Source organism: Heterodontus francisci, chromosome 3 (assembly GCF_036365525.1).
Source record: "Heterodontus francisci isolate sHetFra1 chromosome 3, sHetFra1.hap1, whole genome shotgun sequence".
In the NCBI taxonomy this organism is placed as follows: Eukaryota; Metazoa; Chordata; class Chondrichthyes; order Heterodontiformes; family Heterodontidae; genus Heterodontus; species Heterodontus francisci.
The window spans coordinates 29,769,446-29,794,368 of NC_090373.1; the positions used below are offsets into that span (position 1 = coordinate 29,769,446).

Sequence of the window (24,923 nt, forward strand, 5' to 3'; positions counted from 1 at the left end):
TTGCCCATATTTGACCTGATGCCATGAGACTTCACGGGGTCCGGAGTCGATGTTGAGGACTCCCAGGGCAACTCCCTCCCTACTGGATACCACTGTGCAACCACCTCTGCTGGGTCTGTCCTGCCTGTGGGACAGGACATACCCAGGGATAGTGATTGCAGTGTCTGGGACATTGTCTGTGAGGTATGATTCCGTGAGCATGGCTCTGTCAGACTGTTGCTTGACTAGTCTGTTGCTTGACTAGTCTGTGGGACAGCTCTCCCAACATTGGCACAAGCCCCCAGATGTTAGTAAGGAGGACATTGCAGGGTTGACAGGGCTGGATTTGCCGTTGTAGTTTCCGGTGCCTAGGTCAATGCCGGGTGGTCCGTCCGGTTTCATTCCTTTTTATTAACTTCGTAGTGGTTAGGTACAACTGAGTGGCATCCTAGGCCATTTCAGAGGGTATGTAAGAGTTAACCACATTGCTGTGGGTCTGGAGTCACATGTAGGCCAGACCAGGTAAGGACAGCAGATCTCCTTCCCTAAAGGACATTAGTGAACCAGATGGGTTTTTACAACAATCGACAATGGTTTCATGGCCATCATTCGACTACTTTTAATTCCAGATTTATTAATTAAATTCAAATTCCACCTTCTGCTGTGGTGGGATTTGAACCCATGTCCCCAGAGAAAAACCCTGGGTCTTTGGGTTACTAGTCCAGTGATAATACCACCATGCCACCGCCTACCCACCAAGGGGGAGCTTAAAACACGGTGTGTCTAAATTAAACGCTGTTACTTTAAGACCAGGTGAAGGCTGCCAGGGACCCCTAGACACCTTCCTTACCTGGTCGTAACACTTTTAAAAAGTGAACAATGTGCTCCAAAATGACCACCGAAGGTTAAAAGACTTGGCCTTTGTATATTCAAACTGTGTGACAGAGATAAAAATCCAGATAGCTATCGAATTCTGTCTTGAGCATGCTCAATGATTGGGCTTCCACAGCCCTCTGTGGTCGAGAATTCTAAAGATTCAACAATCTCTGAGTGAAGAAATTCCTCCTCACCTCAGTGTTAAATGGCCTACCCTTTATTCTGAGATTATGTTCCCTGGTTCTAGACTCACCAGCCAGGGGAAACATCCTATCTACAGCCACCCTGCCACACCCTGTAAGAATTTTGTAAGTTTCAATGAGATCAGTTCTCATTCTTCGAAACTCTGCAGAATGCAGGCCCGGTTTCCTCAATATCTCCTCCTAAGACAATCCCGCCATTCCAGGGATTAGTCTGGTGAACCTCTGCTGCACTCCCTCTATGGCAAGTACATCCTTCCTTCGATGAGGCAACCAGAACTGTACACAATACTCCAGGTCCGGTCTCACCCAGGCTCTAGACAATTGCAGCAAGACTTCTTTAATGCTATACTCAAAACCCCTTTGTGACGAAGGCCAACATTACATTTGCCAACTTAATTGTTTGCTTGCTTTTAGTGACTCATGAACCAGGACACCCAGGTCCTTTCGGCAATCAACACTTCCCAACCTCTCACCATTTAAGAAATATTCTGCATTTCGATTTTCTCTAATAAAATGGATAACTTCACACTTATTCCCCACAATATGTTCCATCTGCCATGCTCTTGTCCATTCACTTCACCTGCCCAAGGCCCCTTGAAGCCTCCTTGCATCCTCCTCACAACTTACATTCCCACCTAGTTTTGTGTCATCAGCAAATTTGGAAATATTTGGCCCCCACATCCAGATCATCGATATAGATTGTGAACAGCTGTGGCCCCAGCATGAGAGAGCAGCAGGGAGATGAAAATCCCAAACAGTGTGGGTGCGAGAACGCAGCCCTGTTTCACGCCACTCAGGATAGTTATGCTGAATTGTGCCTTTCATACTGTCATGGAATGAGGTGATGATACTTAGTAGCTTTGGTGGACATCTGATCTTTTCTAGTAGTCTGAAGAGACCACGTCTGCTGACGGAGGTCAAAGGCTTTGGTGAGATCAATGAAAGCAATGTAGAGGGGCATCTGTTGTTCACGGCATTTCTCCTGTAGCCGACGAAGGGAGAACAGCATGTCGATGGTCGATCTCTCTGTTTGAAAGCCACACTATGCCTCAGGGTAGACACGCTCGGCCAGCTTCTGGAGCCTGTTTAAAGCGACTCGAGTGAAGACTTTCCCCACTATGCTGAGCAGGGAGATTCCACGGTAGTTGTTGCAGTCACCGCGGTCACCCTCGTTTTTATAGAGGGTGATGATATTGGCATCGCGCATGTCCTGTGGTACTGCTCCCTCGTCCCAGCACAGGCAAAGCAGTTCGCAGAGTGCTGAGAGTATAGCAGGCTTAGCACTCTTGATTATTTCAGGGGTAATGTTGTCCTTTCCAGGGTCTTTTCCGCTGGCTAGAGAATCAATGGCATCACTGAGTTCTGATTTTGTTGGCTGTACGTCCAGCTCATCCATGACTGGCAGAGGCTGGGCTGCATTGAGGGCGGTCTCGGTGACAACATTCTCCCTGGAGTACAGTTCTAGGTAGTGCTCAATCCAGCGGTCCATTTGCTTGCGTTGGTCAGTGATTGTGTCCCCTGGTTTAGATTTGAGGGGGGGGGGGGGGGGGGGGGCGGTGGCAATCTTCTTGATGGTTGGCCCAAAAGCTCTCTTAATGCCATCATATATTCTTCTGATGTTTCTGGTGTCTGAGGCCAGCTGAATATGACTGCATAGGTGTTGCCAGTAGTCATTTGCGCAGCGCCTGGCAGTTCTTTGTGCAGCGCTTCTGGCTGTTTTAAGTGCTACGGATGTTAACTCGCTGGGGGCTTTCTTATAGTTCATCAGTGCAATGCGCTTAGCGGCTATGACAGGTTCCAGCTCTTCAAAGTGAGATTGAAACCAGTCTGTATTCCACTTCACACGTTTGCCATAGATGGTCAGAGCTGACTCATAGATGGCGTCTCTGATGTGGGTCCACTTGGTCTCTGCATCCCCTGTGGGAGTGTTTTGAAGGGCTTTTTCAAGTGAATTTAGAAATTTTTGTAACAGCTGTGGATAAGAAGTTCTGCTCGTGTTGATGCGTGGGTGGCCCTTCTGCTTGGAGTGATGCAGCTTCTTTGGTTTGAGTCTAACCTTGCTGCACACCAGGGAGTGGTCGGTGTCGCAGTCCGCACTGTAGAAGCTGCGTGTGATTTGAACACTGTTTAAGGACGCTCGCCTTGTGACGATGAGGCCCAGCTGGTGCCAACGACGTGATCTTGGGTGCCTCCAAGAAACCCGGTGACAGGGTTTAGTGTGAAAGAACGAATTGGTGATGCAGACATTATGATAGGTACACACTCACACTGTTTGGGATTTTCTTCTCCCTGCTGCTCCCACATGCGTTCAAGTCTTCAGAAGAAGGAATCTTCCTCCACACAAGATCAGGTTGTTCAACCTTGCCCGTCTAAGAGCGAAGACCAAAGTAAGCAAAGTCCTCATCAGGCAACTCCTCTTTGCCGACGATGCTGCATTAACATCTCACACTGAAGAGTGTCTGCACAGACTCATCGACAGGTTTGTGGCTGCCTGCAACGAATTTGGCCTAACTATCAGCCTCAAGAAAACGGACATCATTGGACAGGACGTCACAAATGCTCCATCCATCAATATCGGCGACCACGCTCTGAAAGTGATTCAAGAGTTCACCTACCTAGGCTCAACTATCACCAGTAACATGTCTCTCGATGCAGAAATCAACAAGCGCATGGGAAAGGCTTCCACTGCTATGTCCAGACTGGCCAAGAGTGTGGGGGAAAATGGCGCACTGACACGGAACACAAAAGTCCGAGTGTATCGAACCTGTGTCCTCAGTACCTTGCTCTATGGCAGCGAGGCCTGGACAATGTATGTCAGCCAAGAATGACGTCTCAATTCATTCCATCTTCGCCGCCTCCGGAGAATCCTTGGCATCAGGTGGCAGAACCGTATCTCCAACACAGAAGTCCTCGAGGCTGCCAACATCCCCAGCTTATCCACCCTACTGAGCCAGCGGCGCTTGAGATGGCTTGGCCATGTGAGCCGCATGGAAGATGGCAGGATCCCCAAGGACACATTGTACAGCGAGACCCACCGGCCGTCCATGTCTCCGCTTTAAAGACGTCTGCAAACGCGACATGAAGTCTTGTGACATTGATCACAAGTCGTGGGAATCAGTTGCCAGCGATCACTAGAGCTGGCGGGCAGCCATAAAGGTGGGCCTAAAGTGTGGCGAGTCGAAGAGACTTAGCAGTTGGCAGGAAAAAAGACAGAAGCGCAAGGGGAGAGCCAACTGTGTAACAGCCCTGACAACCAATTTTATCTGCAGCACCTGTGGAAGAGTCTGTCACTCTAGTATTGGCCTTTATAGCCACTCCAGGCGCTGTTCCACAAACCACTGACCACCTCCAGGCGCTTACCCATTGTCTCCCGAGACAAGGAGGCCAAAGAAGAAGTGGCCCCAGCACCGATCCTTGCAGTACCCCACTCAGAACAGCCTGCCATCCTGAGAATGACCCATTAATTCCTACTCTGTTTTCTGTCTGTTAACCAATTCTCAGTCCATACCAGTATATTACCCCCAAACCCGTGTGCTCTAATTTTGTTTACTAACTGCCTGTGTGGGACCTTATCAAAAGCCTTCTGAAAATCCAAATACAGCACATCCACTGGCTCTCTTTTCTCTATGCTATAAATAACATCCTAAAAAAAACCCCAACAGGTTTGTCAAACATGATTTCCCTTTCATAAATCTATGCTGACTCTGCTCAATCATTATTTTCTAAGTGTCTAGTTATCACATCCTTTATAATGGATTTGAACATTTTCCCTCCTACTGACGTCAAACTAACAGGTCTGTGCTATCCCCCAGACCCCTGATGTCATTAGTATCCAGATAGCTATCGAATTCTGTCTTGAACACGTTCAATGATTGAGCTTCCACAGCCCTCAGTGGTAGAGAATTCTAAAGATTCAACAACCTCAGTGAAAATTCCATGTTTTCTCTCTCCCTCATTTCTTAAACAGTGGGGTTATATTTGCTACTATCTAGTCTGCAGGAACCTTTCCAGAATCTATAGAATTTTGAAAGATAACCACCAATGCATCCACTATCTCTATAGCAACCTCCTTCAACAATTTGGGATATAGCTCATCTGGTCCAGGGGATTTATCAACCATCAATCCTGTTAAAAAAAAAAAAAAAAAATTGAGTACAACCTCTTTATTAATACTAACTTCTTTCAGTTTCTCATTTCCACAAGTCCTTTGGATCCCTCGTATTTCAGGGAGATATTCGACATCTTCCTCCGTAAAGACGAACACAAAGTAATTGTTTACTTTCTCTGACATTTCCCTATTATAAATTCTCCTGTCTCCACCTGTGATGGACCCACATTTGTCCTTGCTAATCTTTTCCTTTTCACATACCTAAAGAAGCTTTTACAGTCCACCTTTATGTTTCTTGCTAGCTTGCATTCACATACTCTTTTCCCTTTCTTTATCAGTTCCTTGGTGATCCTTTACTGGATTTTAAATTGCTCCCAATCCTCAGGCTTATCACTTTTTCTGGCAACCTTATAGGCCATTTCCTTTGATCTAATGCAATCTTTAACTTCATTTGCTAGCCATGGTTGATCCATCTTTTCTGTTGGGTTTTTGTGTCTTAGAAGAATGCATATTTTGTTGTAGACCATGTAATACTTCTTTAAATACTGGCCTAGCCAGCAACGCCCACATCCCAAGCACGAATAAAAAAATACTATCCATTGCCTGCCAACTGTCAAATCTTTTAGTGTATTGCCCCAATTCACCATAGTCAAGTTGCCCCTCATACCTTCAGTTTTTCTTGTTCACATTTAAGACCTTAGTTTCAGAATGAACAATATCACTTTCAAACTTAATGGAAAATTCTATCATATTATGGTCACTATTTCCCAAAGACTCCTTTACAGCAAGGTTATTAATTAGTCCCTTCTCGTTATATAATACTAAATCTAAAATAGCCCAATCCCTAGTTGGTTCTTCAACTTACTGCTCCCAAAACCCATTTCGTGCACATTCCAGGAATTCATCCTCCACAGCATTAGTGCTGATTAGGTTATGCAGTCTATAATGTAAATTGAAGTCACCCATTATTACTGTAGTATCCATGTTACATGCACCTTTAATTTCCTGATTTATACTTTGCCCAACCTAACCACTACTGTTTGGTGGCCTATAAACAACACCCATCAACGTTTACTGCCCCATGCTGTTTCTTAGCTCCATCCAAACTGAATCTACGTCTTGATCCTTTGATCGAAGATCTTCCCTCACAAATGTACAGAACTCATCCCTAACTAAGAGCTACCCCACATCCTTTTCGCTTATCTTTCCTAAATGAATATCCTTGAATATTCAGTTTTGCACACCCTGTAACCACATCTCTTTTTTAATTTATTCATGGGATGTGGGCGTTGCTGGCTAGGTCAGCATTTATTGCCCATCCCTAATTGCCCTCGAGAAGGTGGTGATGAGCTGCCTTCTTGAACTGCTGCAGTCCATGTGAGGTAGGTTCACCAACAGTGCTGTCAGGAAGGGAGTTTCAGAATTTTGACCCAGCAACAGTGAAGCAACGGCGATATAGTTCCGAGTCAGGATGGTGTGTGGCTTGGAGGGGAACTTGCAGATGGTAGTGTTCCCATGCATTTGCTGCCCTTTTCCTTCTAGGTGTTAAAGGTTGCAGGTTTAGAAGGTACAGTTGAAGGAGCCTTAGCGCCTTGCTGTAGTACATCTTGTAAATGGTACACACTGCTGCCACTGTGCGTCGGTGGTGGAGGGAGTGAATGTTTGTGGATGGAGTGCCAATCAAGCGGGCTGCTTTGTCCTGGATGGTATTGAGCTTCTTGAGTGCTGTTGGAGCTGCACCACTCCAGGTAAGTGGAGAGCATTCCATCACACTCCTGACTGGTGCCTTGTAGATAGTGGACAAGCTTCGGGGAATCATGTGGTGAGTTACTCGCTGCACAATTCCTAACCTCTGACCTGCTCTTGTAGCCAGGGTATTTATATGGCTACTCCAGTTCAGTTTTTGGTTAATAGCAACCCCCAGGATGTTGATAGTGGGGGATTCAGCGATTGTAATGCCATTGAATGTTATGGGGAGATGGTTAGATTCTCTCTTGTTGGAGATGGTTATTGCCTGGCACTTGCGTGGTGCGAATGTTACTTGCTTACTTCTCTAATAGCAATTAAATCATACCCATTTACCTCTATTTGTGCCTTCAAATAATCTACCTTGTTGTGAATGCTGTGAGCATTCAGCTAGAGTGCCCTTAACTTTGTCTTTTTAACATTATAAGAACATAAGAAACAGGAGCAGGAATAGGCCATTCAGCCCCTCAAGACTGCCCCGCCATTCAATAAGATTATGGCTCATCTGTCCCAGGCCTCAACTCTTCTTTCGGGCCTGCTCCGCATAACCCTCGACTCCCCGAGATTACAAAAATATATCCACCACCTCCTTAAATACATTTTGTGACCTAGCCTCCACAACCCTGTGAGGTAGAGAATTTCAGAGTTTCACCACCTTCTGAGAGAACAAATTCCTTCGCATCTCAGTTTTAAACATGCGACCCTTATTCTGAAACTATGCCCCCTAGTTAGAGATTCCCCCACCAGTGGAAACATATTCTCAACATCTACTCTGTCAAGCCCCCTTAGAATCTTGTTTGTTTCAATAAGATCACCTCTCATTCTTCTAAACTCCAATGAATAAAGGCCTAACCTGTTTAGCTGTTCTTGATCAGACAATCCCTTCATCCCAGGAATCAGCCTAGTAAACCTTTTCTGAACTGCCTCCAATGCTAGTATAAAAGCAAAATACTGCAGATGCTGGAAATCTGAAACAAAAACAAGAAATGCTGGAAATACTTATCAGGTCTGGCAGCATCTGCGGAGAGAGCAGAGTTAACATTTCAGATCAGTGACCCTTCATCAGAACTGGTAGATATTAGAAATGTAAAAGGTTTTAAGCAAGTAAAGCGGGGGTGGGGCAAGAGATAACAAAAGAGAAGGTATTGACAGGACAGAGGGTCACAGAGAATAACTGACCAGAAGGTCATGGAACAAAGGCAAACGGTCTGTTAATGGTGTGTTGAAAGACAAAGTGTTAGTACAGAGAGGGCGTGAATAGACTGTAAAGCACAAACATTAAAAAAACAGAAAGTGGGTAGGCACAGTAGAAACAAACTAAAAAAAATAATCAAATAAAAAAGAAAAAATAACCGAACATAAAAAGGGGGGCCCGTCATGTTCTGAAATTACTGAACTTAATGCTCAGGCCGGCAGGTTGTAGTGTGTCTAATCGGTAAATGAGATGCTGTTCCTCGAGCTTGCGTTGATGTTCGCTGGAACACTGCAGCAATCCCAGGACAGAGATTTGAGAATGAGCGCGGGGGGCAGGGGTTGAAATGGCCAGCAACCGGAAGCTCGGGGTCATGCTTAAGGACTGAGTGCACGTGTTCCGCAAAGCAGTCACCTAATCTGCATTTGGTCGCCCCAATGTAGAGGAGACCACGTTGTGAGCAGCGAGTACAGTATACTAAATTGAAAGAAGTACAAGTAAATCTCTGCTTCACCTGAAAGGAGTGTTTGGGGCCTTGGATAGTGAGGAGAGAGGAGGTAAACAGGCAGGTATTACACCTCCTGCGTTTGCAGGGAAAGGTGCCGTGGGAAGGGGACGAGGTGGTGGAGGTAATGGAGTGGACGAGGGTGTCGCGGGAGGAACGATCCCGTCGGAATACTGACAGGGGAAGGGAGGGGAAGATGCGCTTGGTAGTGGCATCACGCTGGATGTGATGGAGGATGATCCTTTGGATCTGGATGGGTGGAAGTGAGGACAAGGGGAACCCTGTCGCGGTTCTGGGAGGGAGGGGAAGGGGTGAGGGCAGAAGTACAGGAAATGGGCCGGACACGGTTGAGGGCTCTGTCCAAGCTAGTATATCCTTCCTTAAATACGAGGACCAAAACTGTACACAGTACTCCAGGTGTGGCCTCATCAACACCTTGTACAGTTATAACAAGACTTCCCTATTTTTAAACTCTAACCCCCTAGCAATAAAGGCCAAAATTCCATTTGCCTTCCTAATTACTTGCTGCAACTGCATGCTAACTTTTTGTGTTTCATGTACATGAATACCCAGTTCCCTCTGTGCTGCAGTATTTTGTAGTTTTTCTCCATCTAAATAATAATCTGCCTTTTTATTCTTCCTACCAAAGTGGATGACCCCACACGTTCCCACATTTGAACTCCATCTACCAAATTTTTGCCCACTCACTTAACCTATCTATATCCCTTTGCAGATTCTTTGTATTCTCATCACAACATGCCTTCCCATCTATTTTTGTATTGTCAGCAAATTTGGATAAACTACACTCTGTCCCTTACTCCAAGTCATTAATATAGAAAGTAAATAGTTGAAGCCCTCGGAACGATCCTTGTGGCACCCCACAAGTTACAGCATTCTGCATTTGGATCCTATCTGATGCTTGCCTTCACTTCTTCTGTCTTCTAATTACACTTACTACTTTTCTACTTTCCATTACCAGTTTTCCTTCCCTCCAATCTGAGCTCTCTCTCAGGTTCCCACCCCCCTGTCAATCTAGTTTAAACCTTCCCCAACACTACTAGCAAATCTCGCTGCAAGGATGTTAGTCCCAGTCCTGCTAAGGTGCAACCCATCCATCTTGTACAGGTCCTGGCTCGCCCAGAACTGGTCCCAATGCCTCAGAAATCTGATGCCCTCCCTCCGACACCACTTCTCCAGCCACATGTTCAATTGCTCCTTCTACTTCTATTCTCACAAGCACATGGCACTGGGAGTAATCCTGAGATTACTGCTTTTGAGATCCTGCCTTTTAATCTCTTTCCTCACTCCCTAAAATCTGCTTTCAGGACCTAATTCCTCCTCCTACCTATGCCGTTGGTACCAATGTGGACCATGACCTCTGGCTGTTCACACTCCCCCAGACGAGTGTCCTACAGCCGTTCTGTGACATCCTTGATCGTGGCACCAGGGAGGCAACATACATTCTGGAGTAACATCTATGGTTGCAGAAAAGCCTGTCCGTTCCCCTAATTAACGAGTGTCCATCACTATTGCTCTTCCACTCTTTTTCGTCCCCTCCTGTGCAGCTGAGCCATTCATGGTGCCACGGACTTAGCTCTGGCTGCACTCCTCTGAGGAACCATCACCCTCACCAGTATCCAAAATGGAAAACTGGTTAGCGAGCAAAATCGTCTAAAGGGACTCCTACACTACCTTCCTGGTTCTCTTAAGACTTCCTGGCAGTCACCCATTCCTCTTTGTCTGCATGCTCCTAAGCTGCTGTGTGGCCACCTCCCTAAACACGCTATATACGTAGTTCTCTGCCTCTCGGATGCACCATAGTGACTGAGCTGCCGCTCGAGTTCCGATACCCGGAGCTCAAGCTTCTGCAGCTGGTGATACTTCCTGCAGATGTGTCTGTCTAGGACACATGCTGCATCCATGACTTCCCACATGCCACAGGATACACATTCCACTTGGTCCAGCTAACCTGCCTTACCTTAACTTTATAAATTATTTATTATAAGTAGAATACTTACCAGTTACTCACCAATCAGCTTCTTCCCCTGTACCTGCAGCTACAGAAACCAGATTAAACCAGCTACCTAATTAACTAATTAGAGATGCTGTCCAGTACAGAGCTTGTTTATCCCTGCCTAAGGCTGAAAGGAACTTAAACCTTAAACAGTAAATTTCAGTTAAAATGCTAAATGCAGAGAAGAATAGATTTTTAGAAAGAGGTTGACCCTTAAGATTCCCTCACTCACCAAACTCCCAAAGCAGCAATACTCACCAATCAACTCCCTGCTTTCCGGTGATATCAGGAGTTTTTTTTCTATTTTCAAACTCCAGCACGTAGGAACATAGAACACAGAACAGTACAGCACAGTACAGGCCCTTCGGCCCACGATGTTGTGCCGACCCTTTAACCTACCCTAAGGTCAAACTGCCTACATACCCTTCATTCTACTGTCATCCATGTACCTATCCAAGAGTCGCTTAAATGCCCCTAATGTATCTGCTTCTACTACCACCGCTGGCAGCGCATTCCACGCACCCACCACTCTCTGTGTAAATAACCTACCTCTGACATCGCCCTGAAACCTTCCTCCAATCACCTTAAAATTATGCCCCCTGGTGATAGACCTTTCCACCCTGGGAAAAAGTCTCTGACTATCCACTCTATCTATGCTTCTCATCATCTTGTACCCCTCTATCAAGTCACCTCTCATCCTTCTTCGCTCCAATGAGAAAAGCCCTAGCTCCCTTCGTAAGACATGCCCTCCAGTCCAAGCAGCATCCTGGTAAATCTCCTCTGCACCCTCTCTAAAGCTTCCACATCCTTCCTGTACAATATTCCAAGTGTGGTCGAACCAGAGCCTTATAGAGCTGCAGCATAACCTCGCGGCTCTTAAACTCAATCCCCCTGTTAATGAAAGCCTTCTTAACAACCCTATCAACTTGGTTGCAACTTTGAGCGATCTATGGACATGGACCCCAAGATCCTTCTGTTCCTCCACACTACCAAGAATCCTGTCTTTAAGCCTGTAGGGGTAGTAGGTTTCTCGCAGGTCCTCCGCCACCAATCCCGACTCTTTCCAGGTACGGGGAAGGCCCCGAGTCTGGCTCTCTCTTTTATCCGCTCCCGATAGCAGGCTGCTTCCAGGTCTGCCATTCCCGACTCTCTCCGGTTGGCGGTGGGGGGAGTGAAGGCGAGAGTGCGAGCAAGAGAGAGATCCTTAGAAAGCATCCAACAAGCTGAGAATATCCAACCAGCCAGAAGGGACATGGCCTGCTGTACAATTCTACATCTATATTTACACAGCAGTGAATTAGAAATGATCCAGTGTCTTCAACTGAACTTTCAACCAAGAGAGAAACCTACAAACACCTTGGGCCCACAAACAATGAGAACTTGACGTCCGAGAGAATTCAACAGGTTTACCGTGACGATCCCCCACACCTACCCTCCATTCACTCTCGCTTATCCCATTTTCTCTCGATGTCTCTTGTGTGTGTGCACGCGAGCGAATGCGTGAGTGGATGCGGTTGCAACAATTTCAGGTAAAGGTGCATTGATCAATAAATAATTGATTTTCTGTTTTAAACCAGAGGAAAACCTCTTGCTGTCTGTTTATTTGACAAACAAAACACAAAAGGGTTAAACCCTAATAATAAAAAACACTTGCTGCAGTCAGGTGGGAGTTGAACAGTGGGAACCAACTAAACCCCTCACCACGTGACTGTAACACAAGCAGATATCAAGTTTGCTTTGAAAAGCATGTATTATAAAACAAAGTGCAATGTGCAGCATGTACAAGGCAGATTAAGATTTTTATTGTAATCTTTTCTGCTGATTTATGTCATCTGACCCTTCCATAGTTCTCAACCACTCAAGTATCCATTTTGTTGCCTATACTAATTAATCAGGCTGGCTAAATTATAAGCAATCTGGCCCATATAATTCTCCAGAATTGAACAATGCATGAAAAATACACATTAAATTTGATAAATAATGGTAAGATTTTAATCACTTGATTTACATTATAACAACTAAAAAAAACTAGACTTAACCAGCTGACTGAAGCTTTGCAGCTTCTTAACTAATTGCCTATTTAAGCAACTTGTGTATGATTGCACGATTTTACAATCCAATCATGGTGCGTAGCAGGATCCAAAGTACTTCAACATACAATGTCAAACATTAAAATTACTGATTTACACTGTGACTCTCTACTTGAGCAGAGCTGACCAAGGTTGGCAGGGCAGGAAGTGAAATGTGTGGAAACTGGCAATAAATTTACCTTCCTCCTTGGCAACAATATCTTCTGGGTTACTTTCACTATCAGCCTCATATCCTTCCTCTTCTGCAAAAAGCCTGATGTTACAATATTGTGGTTCTTCTGTCTCTGCTGAAAGCTCACCCATCTGTAGAGCTACCTCACCATTCATTTTCTGATGCTGTAGAATAATTGAAAGTTTTAAAGAAACAATAGCAAGTCTTCATGCATTCATAACCTTTAGATAACCATTGCATTTTAAAATTAGAACATGCCATTTCAATTAGAAAATCAAATCAACTTTTTACTGGATAACCTGGAAAAGATATGATATCCCAGCTTCTGAACAGAATTCACCAATTCTCACTGCATCAGCAGGACGAAATAACACAAATAAATATGCACTGGGAGATTGGGTGCAGTGTAAATGGAGAAGAATCAGGAAGCCGAAAAAAATCTTAGAGTCATACTCTGAAGCCAAGAGAGGAGTAGAGGAGTTCAGAGGAATAAGGACATCACTGCTATAATTTAGGGAAACGCTACAGCCAATGTGCACACAGCAAGGTCCCACAAACAGCAACGCGATACTTGACCAGATAATCTGTTTTTCGTGATGTTGGTGGAGGGATAAATATTGGTCAGGATACTGAGAGAACTTCCCTGTTCTTCTTCGAAAAGTGCCATGGGATATTTTATGTCAATCTGAGATAGCAGACAAGACTTCAGTTTAAATGTCCCATACAAAAGACAGCACCCTCCAAAAGTGCAGCACTCTGAGTAATGCACTGAACTGTCAGCTTACATTATGCGCTCAAGTCTCCATAGGGGGCCTTGAAGCCTTGATCTTCTGACTCAGAGCCACAAGTCAGAGTTATATACAGCACAGAAAGAGGCCTTTCGTCCCATCGAGTCCATGCCAGCTCTCCACGGAGCAATCCAGACAATTCCACTCCCCTGCTCTATCCACGTAGCCGACAAGTTAATTTCCTTCAAATTCCCATTCAATTTCCTTTTGAAATCATTTATTTTTTCCGCTTCCACTACCCTCGCTGGCAGCGAGTTCCAGGTCATTCTCACCCGCTGCGTAAAAGGTTCCTCCTCATATTCCCCCTGCATCGCGTGCCCTAAAACCTTCAATCTGTGTCCCCTAGTCCTTGTACCATCAGTTAATGGAAACACTTTTCCCTTGTCTAACTTATCTATGTCTGTCATAATCTCATGCACCTCCATCAAATCTCCCCTCAATCTCCTTTGCTCCAGGAAGAACAACCCCAGCTTTTTCAAACTAACCTTCTAATTAAAATCCCCTATCCCTGGAACCGTTCTGGTTAATATCATTTGCATCCTCTCCAGGACCGTCACATCCTTCCAGAAGTGTGGTGACCAGAACTGGAGGCATTACTCTAGTGGGGAACTAACCAGAGCTTTATAAAAGTTCAGCAAAACTTCCCTGCTTTTGTACTCAATGCTTCTATTTATGAAGCCAAATCCCATATGCTTTGTTAACCACTTTCTCGACCTGTCCTGCCACCTTCAAAGATCAATGCACATGCACCCACAGGTCCCTCTGTTCCTGCACACTCTTTAGAACTGTGCCACTAAGTCTATATTGCCTCTCCCTATCCCTGCTGCCAAAATGCAGCACCTCACACTTCTCTATTAAATTCCATCATTTTTAAAAATTTGTGCAGGGGTGTGAGTGTCACTGGCTAGGCCAGCATTTATTGCCCATCCCTAATTGCCCTCGAGAAGGTGCTGATGAGCTGCTTTCTTGAACTGCTGCAGTCCTTGGGGTGTAAATACACCAATAGTGCTGTTAGGAAGGGAGTTCCAGGATCTTGACCCAGTAACAGCGAAGGAACGGTGATATGGTTCCAAGTCAGGATGGTGTGTGGCTTAGAGGGGAACTTGCAGGTGGTGATGTTCCCATGCATATACTTCTAGGTGGTAGAGGTCGCGGGTTTGGAAGGTGCTGTCGAAGGAGCCTTGGTGAGTTGCTGCAGTGCATCTCGTAGATGCTACACACTGCTGCCACAATGTGCTAGTGCTGGAGGGAGTGAATGTTGAAGGTGGTGGATGGGTTGCCAATCAAGTGGACTGCTTTGTCCTGGATGGTGTCGAGCTTCTCGAGTGTTGGTGCCGCACTCATCCAGGCAAGTGGAGAGTATTCCATCACACTCCTGACTTGTGCCTTGTAGACAGTGGACAGGCTTTGGGGAGTCAGGAGGTGGGTTACTCGCTGCAGAATTTTGTAGCCACAGTATGTGTGTGGCTGGTCCAGTTCAGTTTCTGTTCATTCGAACATATGAATTAGGAGCAGGAGTAGGCCACTCGGCCCTTTGAGCCTGCTCTGCCATTCAATAAGTTCATGGCTGATCTGATTACTCCACATTTCCACCTACCCCCGATAACCTTCCACCCCCTTGCTTATCAAGAATCTACCTGCCTCTGCATTAAAAATATTCAAAGACTCTGCTTCCACCGCCTTTTGAGGAACAGCATTCCAAAGACACATGACCCTCAGAGAAAAAAATTTCTCATCTCTGTCTTAAATGGGTGACCCATATTTTTAAACAGTGACCCCCTAGTTCTAGATTCTCCCACAAGGGGAGACATCCTTTCCACATGCACCCTGTAAAGACCCCTCAGGATCTTATTTCTTTCAATCAAGTCACCTCTTACTCTTCTAAATTCCAGCAGACACAAGCCTAGCCTGTCCAATCCTTCCTCATAGACAGCCAGCCCATTCCAGGTATTAGTCTAGTAAACCTTCTCTATACTGCCTCCAACGCAAATACATCCTTCTTTAAACAAAGAGACCACTTACTGTACATAGTACTCCAGATGTGGTCTTACCAATGCCCCGTATAGCTGAAGCATAACCTCCCTACTTTTGTATTCAATTCCCCTCGCTGTAACTGCATACTAACCTTTTGCGATTCATGCACTAGGACAGCCAGATCCCTTTGCATCTCAGAGCTCTGCAAAGCTATCATTTAGATAATATGCTTCTTTTTTATTCTTCCTGCCAAAGTGGACAATTTCACACTTTTCCACATTATACTCCATTTGCCAGGTCTTTGCCCACTCACTTAACCTATCTATATCCCTTTGTAGCCCCCTTATGTCCCCTTAACAAGTTACTTTCCTACCTATTTTTGTGTCATCAGCAAATTTAGTAAACATACCTTCAGTGCCTTCATCCAAGTCATTAAAATAAATTGTAGAAAGTTGAGGCCCCAGCACTGATCCCTGTGGCACACCATGCGTTACATTTTGCCAATCAGAAAATGACCCATTTATGATTACTCTCTGTTTCCTGTTAGCTAGCCAATCTTCTATCCATGCAATATGTTACCGCCTACACCATGAGCTTTTATTTTCTACAATAACCTTTGATGTGGCACCTTATCAAATGCCTTCTGAAAATCTAAGTACATCAACTGGTTCCCCTTTATCCACAGCATATGTAACTCCCTCAAAGAACTCCAGTAAATTGGTTAAACATGATTTCCCTTTCACAAAACCATGTTGACTCTGCCTGATTACCTTGAATTTTTCTAAATACCCTGCTATTCTGTCTTTAATAATAGCTTCTAACATTTTCTCTCTGACAGATGTTAAACTAACTGGCCTGCAGTTTCCTGCCTTCTGTCTCCCTCCCTTTTTGAATAAAGGAGTTACATTCGTTATTTTCCAATCTAACGGAACCTTCCCCGAATCTAGGGAATTTTGGAAAATTAAAGCTAACGCATCAACTATCTCACTGGCCATTTCTTTTAACACCCCAGGATGAAGTCCGTCAGGATCCGGAGACTTGTCATCCCGCAGCTCCAACAATTTGTTCAGTACCACTTCCCTGGTGATTGTAATTTTCGAGTTCCTCCCTCCCTTCAATTTCCTGACTTACAGCTAATACTGAGATGTTACTTGTATCCTCAATAGTGAAGACCGATGCAAACTATCGGTTCAATTCATCTGCCATCTCCATTATTAATTGTCCAGACTCATTTTTTTTTGGACCAACGCTCACTTTGTTAACTCTTTTCTTTTTAAATTATCTATAGAAACTCAGTCTTTGTATTTCTAGCTGGCTTTCTCTCGTACTCTAATTTTACCTTCCTTATCAATCTTGTAGTCATTCTTTGCCGTTTTTTACATTCTGATCAATCTTCTGACCTGCCTCCCATCTTTGCGCAATTATAAGCTTTTTCTTTAAGTTTGATACTATCTTTAACTGTTTTAGTTAACCATGGATGGCGGGTCCCACCCTTGGAATTTTTCTTTCTTATTGAAATGTATCTATTCTGTGTATTCTGAAATATTCCTTTAAATGTCTGCCACTACATCTCTGTTGACCAATCCCTTAACTTGATTTGCCAGTTCACTTTAGTTAGCTCTGTTTTCATACCCTTATTTAAGTTTAAAATGGTCTTGGACCCACTCTTCTCTCCCTTAAACTGAATGTAGAATTCAATCATATCATGATCGCTGCTACCTAGGGGCGCCTTAACTATGAGGTCATTAATTAATCCTATCTCAATGCACAACAACAGGTCTAGTATAGCCTACTCTCTGGTCGGCTCCGGAACGTATTGTTCCAAGAAATTATCCCGAAAACATTCTATGTACTCCTCTTCTAGGCTACTTCTGCCCATCTGATTTGTCCAGTCTCAATATAGGCTAAAATCCCCCATAATTATCACTGTACCTTTCTGACCAGCTGCCATTATTTCTTCCTTTATACCCTGTCCTACAGTGTGGTTAATGTTAGGTGGCCTGTACATCAACCCCACAAGTGATTTCTTGCCTTTGTGATTTCTCATCTCTACCCAAACTGCTTCTACATCCTGGTCTCCTGAACTTAGGTCATCCCTCTCTATTGCTCTAATACCATCATTAATTAACAGAGCTACCCCTCCACCTTTTCCTCGCTTCCTGTCCTTCCTAAATGCCAAATTCCCTTCAATATTCAGGTCCCAATCTATGTCATCCTGCAGCCATGTCTCTGTAATGGCTATCAGATCGTACTTAGTTATTTCTATTTGCGTTCAGTTCATCTGTTCTGTTTCGAATGCTACGTGCGTTTTGACCTTTTCTGCTGACTTACTCTTACATTTGTACGCTCTGTCCCTTCTAGTCACAATCTGTTTATCATTTCCCATATTAATACTTGCCTTGTCTCTACTCCTTGATTTACCATATCTTCCCAAATCCATGCTGACTATCCTTGATTAACCTGTGCCTTTTTAAGTAACAGTTTATCCTTTCTCTCAGAATAGATTCCAATAATTTGCCTACTACTGAGGTTAGACTGACTGGCCTGTAAGTATTAGGTCTATCCCTTGCTCCCTTTTTAAACAGAGGTACAACGTTAGCAGTTCTCCAATCCTCCGGCACCACACCTGTATCCAGTGAGGACTGGAAAATGATGGTCACACCTTCTGCTATTTCCTCTCTTGCTTCTTTTAACAGCCTGGGGTACATTTCATCTGGCCCTGGTAATTTATCAACTTTCAAGGATGCTAATCCCATTAGTTTAGTTTAGTTTTAGTTTAGAGATACAGCACTGAAACAGGCCCTTCAGCCCACCGAGTCTGTGGCGACCACCAACCACACATTTATACTAATCCTACACTAATTCCATATACCTACCACATCCCGACCTATTCCTATATTTACCTACCACCTACCTATACTAGGGACAATTTATAATGGCCAATTTACCTATCAACCTGCAAGTCTTTGGCATGTGGGAGGAAACCGGAGCACCCGGAGGAAACCCACGCAGACACAGGGAGAACTTGTAAACTCCACACAGGCAGCACCCAGAATTGAACCCGGGTCGCTGGAGCTGCGAGGCTGCGGTGCTAACCACTGCGCCGCCCGGGTTAATACTTCCTCTCTCCCTATGTTTATCACATCCAATACTTCACACCCCTCTTCCTTAACTACAATATCTGCATCGTCCCCCTCGTTTGTGAAGACAGAAGCAAAGTATTCATTAAGAACAAGACCAACATCTTCCGCCTCTACACATAGGTTACCTTTTTGCTCTTTTATGCGCCCTACTCTCTCCTTAATTATCTTCTTGATAAAACATCTTTGCATTCACCTTCTGCTTGCCAATATTCTTTCATGCCCTCTCTTTGCTTTCCTAATTTTCTTTTTGATTTTACCCCTCCACTTAATTTTCTATACTCCCCTCGGCTTTCTGTAATTGAGTACTCGGTGTCGGACATGAGCTTTCCTTTTCTGCCTCATCTTATCCTGTAAGCTCCTCGACAGCCATGGGGCTCTACATTTGGCCATCTCACCCTTTTTCTTTGTGGGAACGTGTTAACTCTGAACGCCTTGAATCTCTCCTTTGAATGCCTCCCACTGCTCTGACACTGATTTACCTACAAGTAGCTGTTTCCAGTCCACTTTCGCTAAATCACTCCTCAGTTTAGTAAAATTGGCCTTGCCCCAATTGAGAACTCTAACTCCTGTTCTATCTCTGCCCTTTTCCATAATTATGTTAAATCTGACTGAATTATGATCACTACCACCAAAATGCTCTCCCACTGCCACTCTTTCCACCTGCCCAGCTTCATTTCCTAAAACTAAGTCTAAAACTGCACACTCTCTTGTTGGACTTGCTACATACTGGGCAAAAATGTTCTCCTGAATGCACCACAAGAATTCTGCTCCCTCAATTCCTTTCACATTAAAACTATCCCAGTTAATATTGGGGTAGTTAAAATCCTCTATTACTTCCCTATTGTTCGTGCACTTCTCAGAGATTTGCCTACATAGCTGCTCTTCTAGCTCCCTCTGACTATTTGGGGGTCTAGAGTACACTCCCGGAAATGTGACTGCCCCTTTTTTGTTCCTTAGCTCAATCCGTATGGCCTCACCTCACAGCTGTAATAGTTTCTTTGACCAAAATTGTCACTCCACCTACTTTCTTATCCCCTTCCCCATCGTGTCTGAAAACGCTGTGACCAGGAACGTTGAGCTGCCATTCCTGTCCCTCCTTAAGCGATGTTTAAGTGGGGTATAGATTAAATTGTCCTTGACAGAGGACAAAGGATCGGCACAACATCGTGGGCCGAAGGGCCTGTTCTGTGCTGTATTTTTCTATGTTCTATGTTCTATGTTTCTGTAATAGCTATAATAGATAGTTTCTATCTGTGCCTTCAGCTCATCTGATTTATTTGCTATACACCTTGCATTGAAATAGATACCCTTGAGCACTGCCAAACACTGTTATTTTCTCACCTTTGTTTCCTCTGTCTTCCAGGCTCATCCATTAATTTTCTGCCTTCCATTTTCATTTCTGATTTTGTCCCAACTGAGTCTATCCTCAGGTCCCAACCCTGCTGCCAAACTAGTTTAAACCCTCCCCAACAGTACTAGCAAAATGTCCCGCAAGAAACTCAGTCGCGCCTCTGTTCAGGTGCAACCCGTCCGGTCCGTGCAGGTCCCAATGTCCCAGGAATCTAAAGCCTTCCCTCCTGCACCATCTTTCCAGCCACGCATTCATTTGTCTCATCCTTCTATTTCTATACTCCCTTGCACGATGCACTGGGGTAATCCAGAGATGACTCCTTTTGAGGGCCTGCTTGCTAATTTTCTACCCAGCTCCCTAAATTCTGACTGCAGGACCATGCCCCTCTTTCTACCTATGTCGTTGCTTCTGATGTGGACCACAACTGCTGGCTGTTCACTTTCCCCCTTCAGGATGCTCTGCAGCCACTCAGTGACATCCTTGACCCTGGCATCAGGGAAGCAACACACCATCCTGGATTCATATCTGCGGCTACAGAAATGCTTTTCTGTTCCCGACTATTGAATCACCTATCGCTATGGCTCGTCCAGTCTTTGCCCCTATGTGCAGTTGAGCCAGCTATGGTGCTATGGACTTGGCTCTGGTTGCACTCCCAGGTGAACTATCGCTCTCATCAGTATTCAGAACTGAATACCTGTTGGAGAGTGAGATGCACTCAGGGGTCTTCTGCACGACCTGCCTGTTTCTTTTTGACTGCCTGGCGGTCACCCATTCTCTGTTTTCCTGCATTATCTTAAACTGCGGGGTTACTACATCTATAAACTATGATAGTGGGGGATCCAGGTGCAGTAATACCATTGAATGTCAAGGGGAGATGGTTAGATTCTTATCGGAGATAGTCATTGCCTGGCACTTGTGTGACGTGAATGTTACTTGCCACTTATCAGCCCAAGCCTGAATGTTGTCCAGGTCTTGCTGCATATGGCCTACAGTTGCTAGGACTGTCCTGACATCCTTTCCTGAATAAGGGTGTCACATTTGCCACTCTTCAACCATCAGGACCTCCTCACTATCTAGCGAAAATTGAAAGATTATGGCAAGTCCTTCCGCTATCTCCACCCCCTACTTCCTTTTGCAACCTGGGATTCAAGCCAGCCAGACCAGGTGACTTATTCTACCCTAAGTACAGCCAGCCTTTTCAGGACCTTCTCCCACTCAATTTTTACCTTATCCATTGCTGCAACTCTCTCCACTTCTTTCGATATTTTGTCAAATTCCTGTTCCTTCGTAAACACCAATAAAAGTACTCATTAAGTAATCTAGCTTTGCTCTGCACCTCGAAGCATATATTACCCTCTTTGTCCTATAACGGAGCCAAGGCTGACAATTTAAACTGCCAGTATAAAAGTAGACTTGGAAAATCAAATCTGAAATACAACTGCAGAACAATATAACCCAGTGCATGTGACACTGAAATTTATTCATAAGCTAAACAACGCACAGACTGCATTTAATTGCTAAGGAACACAAACAACAGTTCACACTGCAGACAAAACTCAAATCATATCCACTGATCCAAATGGCACTTTACCTCGCTGAGCATTTATACAGCTTCTTATACCCTTATGAGGTTTGCAGAGCAACAAACTGCACAATAAAGGCCTGCTCAGGTCTGCAAATGAAACCCGACCCGAGCCTGACAGAACCACATCCAACCCGAGCCCAAGTCTTTTCATTTTTTCCCGCACTCAACCCAACCGCTGGAATAAATTTGATTATATTAAAGAGGTTGTGCTCGACTTTGGATGGAATCATTCATTGCAGACTAGTGCGGAGTGTTTCCCGCCTTGACGTCCTGGTCGTCACCGTGTCCGACCCAGCCCGACCCAACCCGAGCCCAAATGCCGGACCCAGAAGCGCGACCCAACCTGACCCAAACCCGACACATGTCGTCGGGTCCAGGTCAGGTAGCCATGCTCTACTGCACAATGTGAAATTGGTGATGTATATGGCTGTAGCAAACAGTGGAAACCAAAGTGGGCAGTTGATGAATCGGGACTATATAGTTTTGAATCGAGACGTGTAGTATTATTTGGCAATGTTTTGAGGACTCAGTAAAATTTAGAGCCAATTCAGTACAAAACTGAATTGGTGGCGTTAAAGAAAACCAATTTAATTGTTTACTTTCCTTACAAGGAGGGATAATTAGGAGATTGCACTGGAAAAACAGATTATATTCCAGCAAGGTCATCCTAGTTTTCATAATATCAACACACTATATAAATATACCCGAGCCTTGTTCAACCTTGCATCTCTCCGTGGCAGTATTGGTAGGACTGACCATCGCACAGTCCTTGTGGAGGCGAAGTCCCCCCTTCACATTGAGGATACTGTCCATCATGTTGTGTGGCACTACCACCGTGCTAAATGGGATAGATTTTGAACAGATCTAGCAATGCAAAACTGGGCATCCATGAGGCGCTGTGGGCCATTAGCAGCAGCAGAATTGTACTCAGCCACAATCTGTAACCTCATGGCCCAGGATATCCCCCACTCTATTGTTACCATCAAGCCAGGAGACCAACTTTGGGTTCAATGAAGAGTGCAGGACGGCATGCCAGGAGCAGCACCAGGCATACCTCAAAATGAGGTGTCAACCTGGTGAAGCTACAACCCAAAACTACTTGCATGCCAAACTGCATAAGCAGCATGCGATTGGCAGAGCTAAGCGATCCCATAACCAACAGATCAGATCTAATCTCAGCAGTCCTGCCACTTCCAGTCATGAATGACGGTGGACAATTAAACAACTAACTGGAGGAGGTGGGTCCACAAATACCCCATCCTCAATGATGGGGGAGCCCAGTACATCAGTGCGAAAGATAAGGCAGAAGCATTTGCAACAATCTTCAGCCAAAAGTGCTGAGCTGATGACCCATCTCGGCCTCCTGAAGTGCCCAACATGCAATTCTTCAGCCAATTCGATTCACATAACATAAAGAAACGACTGAAAGCACTGGATGCTGCAAACGCTATGGGCCCTGACAATATTCCAGCAATAGTACTGAAAACCTGTGCTCCAGAACTTGCTGCGCCCCTAGCCAAGCTGTTCCAGTACAGCTACAACACTGGCATCTACCCAGTAATGTGGAAAATTTCCCAAGTGTGTCCTGCACACAAAAAGCAGGACAAGTCCAACCCAACCAATTACCGCCCCATCAGTCGACTCTCAATCATCAGTAAAGTAAAAGAAGGTGTTGCCGACAGTGCTACCAAGCGGTGCTTGCTTCAAAATAACCTGCTCAGTGATGCTCAGTCTGGGTTCCGCCAGGGCCACTCAGCTCCTGACCTCATTACAGCCTTGGTTCAAAGGTGGACAAAGAGCTGAACTCCAGAGGTGAGGTGAGAGTGACTGCCCTTGACATCAAGGCAGCATTTGACCGAGTATGGCATCAAGGGGCCCTAGCAAAATTGAAGTCAATGGGAATCAGGGGGAAAAGTCTCCGCTGGTTGGAGTCATACCTAGCGCAAAGGAAGATGGTTGTGGTTGTTGGAGGTCAATCATCTCAGCTCCAGGACATCACTGCGGGAGCTCCAAAGAGTAGTGTCCTAGGCCCAACCATCTTCAGTTGCTTCATCAATGACCTTCCTTCAATCATAAGGTCAGAAGTGGGAATGTTCGCTGATGAAAGCACAAATGTTCAGCACCATTCACGACCCTTCAGATACTGAAGCAGTCGTGCAGAAATGCAGCAAGCCCTGGACAATATCCAGGCTTGAGCTGATAAGTGGCAAGTATTATTCGTGCCACACAAGTGCCAGGCAATAACCATCTCCAACAAAAGAGAATCTAACCAACTCCCCTCGACATTTAATGGCATCACAATCGCTGAACTCCCCCACTATCAACATCCTGGGTGTTACCATTGACCAGAAACTGAACTGGAGTAGCCATATAAATACCGTGTCTACAAGAACTGGTCAGAAGCTATGAATCCTGCTGCAAGTAACTCCCCTCCTGGTTCCCAAAAGCCTGTCCACCAACTACAAGGAACAAGTCAGGAGTGTGATGGAATACTCTCCACTGCCTGGATGGGTGCAGCTCCAACAACACTCAAGAAGCTCGACACCATCCAGGACAAAGCAGCCCACTTGATTGGCATCCCATCCACAAACATTCACTCCCTCCACCACTGACGCACCGTGGCAGCAGTGTGCACCATCTACAAGATGCACTGCAGCAACGCACCAAGGCTCCTTTGACAGCACCTTCCAAACCCATGACATCTACCACCTAGAAGGACAAGGGCAGCAAATGCATGGGAACCACCACCTGCAAGTTCCCGTCCAAGTCACACACTATCCTGACTTGGAACTATATTGCTTTTCCCTCACTGGCGCTGGGTCAAAATCCTGGAACTCCTAACAGCATTGTGGGTGTACCTAACCCACATGGACAGCAGCGGTTCAAGAAGGCAGCTCACCACCACCTTGTCGTGGGCAATCAGGGATGGGCAATAAATGTTGGCCTAGCCAATGACGCCCACATCCCATGAATGACTGAAAAAAAACCTGAGGAAACCATGTGCTATGGGGATACATAAAATACCATCACGACATTCTGGATTGGGACTTACACACATGACCTCCTACTCCCACTCAATTGGAACCAACGACATAGGAAGGAATAAGGTTGAAGCCCTACAGACAGTCTCAGTAGCTAGGGAAAAAGTTAGAGCCGAACCTCAAAGGTGGTAATCTCTGGATTACTTCTAGTAGCAG

The 24,923-nt window shown here is 45.1% G+C and overlaps 1 protein-coding gene across 1 annotated transcript in view; it reads right to left on the minus strand.

Moving 5' to 3' along the window:
* lyst (lysosomal trafficking regulator) overlaps positions 1–24,923 on the minus strand; it is a 419,684-nt gene that overhangs the window by 195,464 nt on the left and 199,297 nt on the right. The window contains 1 exon segment of the mRNA XM_068020720.1: positions 12,893–13,049. Within this exon segment, the coding sequence (XP_067876821.1) occupies positions 12,893–13,049 (157 nt within the window).